Source organism: Arvicola amphibius, chromosome 8, assembly GCF_903992535.2.
Source record: "Arvicola amphibius chromosome 8, mArvAmp1.2, whole genome shotgun sequence".
NCBI classification, from domain to species: Eukaryota; Metazoa; Chordata; class Mammalia; order Rodentia; family Cricetidae; genus Arvicola; species Arvicola amphibius.
Genome location: NC_052054.1, coordinates 112,255,637 through 112,263,204, shown reverse-complemented (window position 1 = coordinate 112,263,204; position 7,568 = coordinate 112,255,637). Strand labels below are relative to the sequence as shown.

The 7,568-nt window shown below is 39.4% G+C and overlaps 1 protein-coding gene across 1 annotated transcript; it reads right to left on the bottom strand.

Annotated features, from left to right (window-relative positions):
• Positions 1-314: 314 nt before the first annotated feature.
• Scg2 (secretogranin II) lies at positions 315-2,177 on the bottom strand. The gene is made up of 2 exons (XM_038341110.1): positions 1,225-2,177; positions 315-1,104 (listed from the first exon to the last, which is right to left on the bottom strand). The coding sequence occupies exons 1-2, from the start codon at positions 2,175-2,177 to the stop codon at positions 315-317; spliced, it is 1,743 nt and encodes a 580-aa protein (XP_038197038.1).
• Between the last annotated feature and the right edge of the window lie 5,391 nt (positions 2,178-7,568).

Here is a 7,568-nt window from a genome sequence, read left to right as displayed (position 1 = left end):
TTATAGGACATTCTTTATCATACGTGAGTATCATCATGACCATTAGATACACTCTTCAATGCTATCATAGATACCTTTCTTGAATAAAGGACATAGATTTTTTAATCTGAGAATCATAACATTTACACTTATCCATACACAAGAAAACAGCTTAGAGTAAGTGAAGCAGATCCCCCAAAATGACCTGGAGTCATCTGCCTGTATATCACTTAAAGATATTACAGTGTTAACAAGATAGAGGTCAACACACTGAAGAGAAATGTAGGGGGCTCACTTGGGGGAAAGAAGGAAAACTGGGCAATAGCTGAAGCTGTTTACATGTTTTCCATGGCCCGCTTGGCAAGATGCTCCCTCCCTTGCTCCGCCTTCTCTTGGGTGAGGTACTCCAGCACTTTCATGAGCATGTCTTCATCCAAGTACTGTCTGGTTAGGCTGTCATCATTCTTCAGGGATCCTCCAGGGAGCCTTTTGCTCACCGTCGCCAGTTTCTCGATTTCCTGGGAGCTTCCTTGACCCAGGTGTTCCTTGATGGCCTGTTCGAGTTGCTCTTCTTCCTGGAGGTCATCTTCCGAGGAGCCTGGACTGGGCACTCTTTTCAGCTGGTTGGAATTAATGAGCTCGGGGTATTTAACTAGCACCCTGGCCAAGTACTCCTCAAGTTCTTGGTCCTTGTCATTCATCAGGCTTTCATAGGGTGCTTGTTTGCTTTCAACATCTGGCATCCAGGCTGCTTTGGGAATCTGGCTGGCTCTAGGTTTCCCAGGACCATAGGGGAGCCTCAGCAGAGCCTTGTCTTGGCTGTATTGATTAGGGAAATATGAGGGCTTCTGATTTGCTGCATTCTCCATCCCTAAGAGATTTAAAATGTCCTCAACACTGAGTCCCTGAGGCAAAGCCTCTGTCATACCACGACCAGGTACCTTGGGATACCCACCCTTGGAGAGAAGCTTACTCTGAAACATGTCGGGGCGGTCTACGTCAGCCTCTGGGACGTCATCCAGGTCAACAGGAAGCTCCAGATCCTGCTCCAGCTCCACCAACCCATTTGGCTTCTCTCCAACTTTGAGCATCTCAATTAAGTCTTCAGGGGGTATCTGCAAATTCCTGGAGATTTCAATCAGCTGATAAATAGCCTGAGAATCAAGTGGTTTCTCAAGAAGCCTGGCTGCCCTGTCCCCGTTTTGCCCATTCTGTGACCTCCCACTGCCCACAGCATTCACTAACCTTCTCAAGTAGGTGATGACTTTGGAGGCATCCTCTGAGAGTTGGTCTTTACTCTCTTTCTGGTTATCTTCATCCTGGAGCCCCAACTGCCCTGAGCGTTTCATTTCTTCATTGATTTGCTCATTTTTCTCTGTGTTCTCTTTGCTGTCTCTCACCTCTTCCTGGGTTTGAGTCTCTATTTTCTCCTCTATGGGGCTCCAGTCTTCTCCCCCCACCACGTCTTCATAGGCAATGTTGTTGGTCTTGTACACGTCATCTTCGTCATCTGTGTAGAGCTTTTGTTCCTCATCGACCCTCTCACGCTTCTGGTTGTTAGGCCCCGTCAGTTTCCCCAGCTCTTGGAACACAGACTCCAGGGTAGCGAGACTTTGGGGTGTGTATTGTTCTTCTACTATTTCATTTGTGCGCTTGAAGGGGTTTTCTCTGGAATTCTCTTCATACATAAGAGGGAACCGCGTGTGCTTGAGTTTCTTCTCTGGCCACTGTTGAGTCTCATAGTCATCAACCATGTCCACTGGGAAGCTCTTCTCCGGACTCAAGGCAAAGGGCTTATTTTCTTTGTGGGCAGACTGAGGCTCATTTTCAGCCTGCCTCAAGGCCTCGAGTATTATCCTCGTCCACTCATCTTCACTCAGTGCATCCCTTGAGCTCTCGGCCAAGTGACTTTCTTCACTGTTTTCCTTGAGCTGAAGGGGAACAGAGATGCCTTGATAAGGATTGTAGTCTGGGCTGCTTTCTTCTCTGTGAGCTTGTTGCCGGAGCTTCTCTATGTACTCCAAAGCCCTGATCATTTCAGGACTAGGAAACTTTTGGACATTCTCCAATCTGAGATCTGGATCTTTCTGAAGCAACTGGTTGCGCTGGAAGGAAGCTGCTTCGGCTCCAGAGATGAGGAGAATTAAGTGGACAAGAAGCAGAACCGCTCCGAATTGGTGGGTCTTAGCTTCTGCCATGTCGTGAAGATTTCCTTAAAGCAAAAAAATCATGAGTTAGCACAAATGATGCAAGACAGAAGACATGATGGGAAGGAAAGAAAAGCATCAGGCACAAGGGTGAATAAAAAATAACTTCATAGTATGCCTAGGAGAACTATTGAAAATTCATGAATACTTCCTATATGATCCTTACAAACTAACCATCAGAATCTATAGAAAAATAGTCTTTTGCATCAGGATTGTCTGGTATTCTCTTGGTTTAAAAGGCAAAAATACTGACATGGGGGTTCTCAAATTTTGTGTGTTTCATTTACAAACTAGTAGTTTGACATTTTTAAAATCATGTTTCTTTTCAATAAAATAAGACTTTTAAAAATGTAATTACTTCAAACAGCATTCTATTTAAAGCAACCACAAAATAATTTCTTGTGATACATGCACATTTACATATACAATTATGCCCACAAGGTTGTGTAAAAAAACAGCCATTTGATTTATTCTCTGAATTAGTCATCCATTTTGTTTTAGAAATGCTGCGGCTATATATGATGATGTAATACAGTACATTAGTGTCAATAGCATTGAGCACCTTGTACATGCGTCCTGGTCAGCTCACCAAACAATAGCTCCAGCAGTTAGTTAAAACCCCTAGAACTTGGGTTCTCCCTGGTCTCAGCTAGTATGCTAAAACAATGAAGCTTTTGGTAGAAGCCTGCTACACTAATAACCTACACTGTTTTAAATTTTTCTATGCTCAAATCTTCTAATAATTGTATTATGGCTGACTTGCAAAATGCAATTATGGCTATATTTTTCATCTTCCCTCTACTGTGTAGTAAATAAACAGATGCTACAGAGAGAGCATAAGTTTACTTAACTTGTCTATTTCTAAGCTTGTGAGTGTTCAGATTCAGTTTGTCTTATGTCTGTGTCTATTTTTGTAGGGACCTGTGAAATCTTAAATGACTCATGCTGTTAGAAAAATCTTAAAATAACCACTATGTAATTCCCAATTTAGATAAACACAGACAATGTGTTGAATTCTTCCTACTTAAAAAAATATTCATTCATTTTTTTTTTCACCAATGCTTTAAAAGTCTTACAGATGGATTAGTAAGAGGAATCCCTTGTACATTTCCTGTTTGGCAATGCTGATACTGGAGAAGCTATTTCAATCCCTACAAATCTCTTATAAACAAATGCATGTAAATAGGTTTGCAAGTTTATTCGTGACTTCAATATGTCATGATTTTGCGATATATAATCAAAGTTGTATGAACACAATTTTCTGTTAGATTAGACATCAAAATATTGCTTAGCCGATCTTACTGATAATGAATGTTATAAATCTTTTAGAGCTGTCAAATGGTTTGCCAGTATAAAAACATCCATAGCATAGATACATAAACTGATTAAAATTACCACTAAGTGGGTTAGTTAAGCATACAGAGAATGTTTTCAAAGTAAATAAATGTTTACTTCAAGTAATTTTATTCATAAAATTCTGAGTGAAACAATGTACTTTAAACAAAGATACTATATCCATATTCTTTATATTATTTCAGAATTGATTTAGCTTTGACAATTTTCACTGCTGTCATTTTAAATGTAATCTTAAAAACCATATTGAGTATATTTGCTTTGAAGTCATTATCTTGACATATTCTTAACACATCTTAACATATAGATTACAAGATTATCTGTAAAACCATTACTTTGGGGGAGGTTTTTCTATAGAATTAGAGCATAATATTCATGGCAGTTTGAAGCACAGCCCAACAAGCATGGCCATTTCATCTTTACCGAACTCAGGTTTACTTTGGATGACACAATTATTGCCTTTAAAACTCAAATGACTTCCTGTCCCCAGTAGCGTCTCTTAAAGCACTGAAAAGAGGGTTCTAATAGATTTAATGTCTTATACAGTGTTTGATTTAAGTTTTAGTTTTCTGAAATCCAAATGATAGGAACATTGTGTCTCCCTGGACAGCTGTGATTGAATCCTCCTTCAGTAAGGATGTCTTTCCTGTGAGACAAGCTGGGAACATTGACACTGAAGCACCAATACACGTGAATACAGCTAATCCAAACAACTCAACTAGCTAGGATAAACAAAAATAAATGTGTTCCAAGCAGCCACTTCAGCAAAGTAACAGATCAGCTTTTCCAGCCAAAGCACGGTCGTTGCAATCAGAATCTATACAGCTCTCTGTGTTTTCTTTCCTGGACTCAAAGTTATCGCTTCTCATTCATAGACACATACAACCTTTCCCCGAGATAACAGTTCACCTTTGGGAAGGGAGGAAATCAATGTTCAAAATCATTCTAAGCTACTTTCTCAGAACTAAAATTAGTGCGTAATAACCTAAGACCTTCTAGAATGTCCCAGTTCATAAAATAATAGTTAATTAAGGGTTCCCATAAGGTGAATATCAAAGAAAAAAATACAAATCCAAATTGTTTGCCTCTGTGACTCATGTGGCTAACGGCATTTGAATCCTTATAAACTAACTGTGAAGAATACTAAGCATATAAATTATATTCCCGGTTCTGTATCTGACTCCTGGGAGAAAAACAACACGTTAGGAAAAGAATCAGAACATCAGGCTTGGTTAACTTTATATTAATCGGCGTGTTGACACTAAAATCCTTAACTTTTCCACTCTCCTTGCCTACAGTTTTTTCTCAATAACATTATAATTAATGAATATACTCCAGCAGTCCTATAAACCACACTCTCTCATTTATGCATGCATATAGAATATCCTTGCCTGAAAAGCAGCAGGTTGCCCTTCCGTCATTCTATCCATATAAGCTTGCCAAACAGTCTTTTCCTCCCATCTGGGAAACCAAAGGAGGACACGCAATTGAGAACTTTCCAGTAAATTGAGAAGAAAGCAGTCTTACCTTGGTCTTGGAAGGTGTGGATGGCTCCAAGAGAGCTCCTCTACCGCTGGGTGAGGTCTCGGGCAGTTTCAGCACCGGACAGCTCCTCTGCTTATAGCGAGCCTGGGCGCCTGACTCCGCATTCCACGCTGACGTCACCGGCTCAGCCTCAAACCCCAGCGCAGGCAAGCTTTTTCAAAGAATCCGAGAGAAAATAATCACTTTAGATAAATTTTTTTTGAAAGCGTTGCATGCTTACGCCACCTGCCTTATGCAGCAAAAACTACACTTTTCTTTTTTCTTTTTTTTTTATCAGAATCTCCAAGACTCTAAATAAAATGTTCTGCACAAATTCCCTTAGAAAGAAGAAATCTGTCAGCTAGACATGACTAATTACAAAGCCATTTCGTTGTGTTTTCACGCCTTGTTTAGAAAGGCTTCTTGTGATTGTTGCCATGTTACTGTCATAGAGTTTTTCAGATAATGACTACCTTTTTATTCTCGCCCAAAAAGAAATGCGTTCTCATTTCCTGGTGCAGACACAATGAACAGAACATTGTGGATATGAAAGACCATATTTCACGTCATAGTTCATGTCTCCTGGCAGCGTTCTTTTAAAACTCCTGTTTGTTTGAACAAAAAAAAAAGTGAGATGCTTACTTTTTGTATGAGAAGCAACGCAAATGCTTTCAACACTGAAAGGCGCGTTCACAGCCGTTCAAGTTCAGGTGTTGAAGCTTCCATATGAGTCCATTCAAATCTTTAACAATATCTGGTGCTGCAAGGAATCGCTAAGGAATTGTGTGCTCAAGAAAATATAGAACCCTCTTGTCACAAAGAGGAAGTAGTACCACAAACATATTTGGATTTTTTTTTTTTTTTTTTGTTTTTTTTTTTTTTGGTTGAATAAAATGAGTTGAATACCTTCAATGAATGAGACCAATTCAAGGAGTAATCTCGGAGTTTACTCACAGTCTCTTGGATTTATAATTCATAGCCATGGTTGTGCTTTGGCATAAAACCTGATTATGTGCTTTAATAATTTATACAGGTCTAAATTTTTAACTTTATTTTATTAAAGATGTGAGACCTCCAACCTTCTGTATGTTGAAATATATTTTGAGAACATGAAAGAATCTTTCGTGAAGTCCTTTAAAAGTCTCTGCTGGCTGAACAATCAGTCTGATTTTACCTACCCACCAACTAACTTAGGCTTATGAGGTGCCAGACATATTGTGAACTACTGGGGACAGAAAAAAATGAATATTGTCTGGCTTTAAGAAGACTTTAGTCAATGGGAGGAAATGAAAGTAAATTGTTTAAAGGTACCAAGAAGGTGAACCAGAAGGGTTTGTGGTTGACCAGCTGACTCTATCTAGTAGAGTAGGATGGAATAAATAGGCCTAAACTGATCTCTTAGTTTCAGGTTTGTGAGACTTCTTACTCTACTAGATAAATCAAAGCACTGTTGAATTGTCCAAGGCTTGTGAATTTAAAATAAATAGTGACATAGTTAAAACCTTATGAAATCAAAACAATCTCACAGAAGGTGGTACTCACTGATCCTTATTTGTTCCAGGAAAGATGTTCAATTTTCCTCTATGATGAGAGACCATCACATATGGATTCACATGGAACTCACCATTACATTCTAGACTTACACGGCCCACGTACTGATGCAGTTATGCTTCGCAATGAGTTTCCAGAGCACGGTCAAGTGCCAGATTGAAGCTTGATTTCAAGATAACATTTTAGAAACAACAAATCATTCACTTGTATCTTAGCTTTATATACCTATGATATTCTACCAGTCTTAACAAAGACCTGAATCATCAGTCTGAGCTTCACCTATTTTTTTTTGTCAAGCAGTTCTCTATGATTAGTTGAACTCACCAGTATCAACACAGCCTTAGAGAATTTTACATGGTTAATTATTTTAAAAGGATGAGTTGATTCAGCATAGGTCTAAAAATTCATCCAGAAAGTCACTCTTGTCCAAATTAATTCACTCATACACTTATGAACTTGTTGGCTAAAGGCAAAGATCATAATCTTTTGGATACAAGCTCTTAACTCTATCTTTAATAATTGAAAAGACAGGTTCAGTTGAGAGGCTCAGTAAAATGCTTGGTACCCAAGGATAAGGAACTGAATCCAAACCAGTGCATCCATTTAAGAACCAGGGGCAAGGCATATAACTTCTATCTCCAGAACTGGAAAGGCAGAGACAAATAGAGTCCTGGTACTTGTTGGCCAGCCCGCGTGCTAAGTCATCAAGCTCCAGATGGAGTGGGGGAGAAAGAACTGGAGCACAGTTGAGGAAGAAACTCAGTGTGACCCACTTACCGCTACACACATGAATACATATACACTCACAAGAAAATACATGTGTGTGGACAGAAAAAACAACCTGCAGTGCGTGCAAAACTTTGTCCAAGTACTCAATAAGTGAGATGCTAAGTGTAGATTACTGAGACAAAGTAGTTCCACCAGGGTTAAGATTCAGGGAGAGCCATTGGATAG

Coding starts and splice junctions, on each gene's coding strand:
- Scg2 (XM_038341110.1), bottom strand. CDS start 2,177: ATGGCAGAAGCTAAGACCCACCAATTCGGAGCGGTTCTGCTTCTTGTC. Junction 1,105..1,224: donor GTCATCACCTACTTGAGAAG/GTTAGTGAATGC, acceptor TGAAATCTCCAG/GAATTTGCAGATACCCCCTG.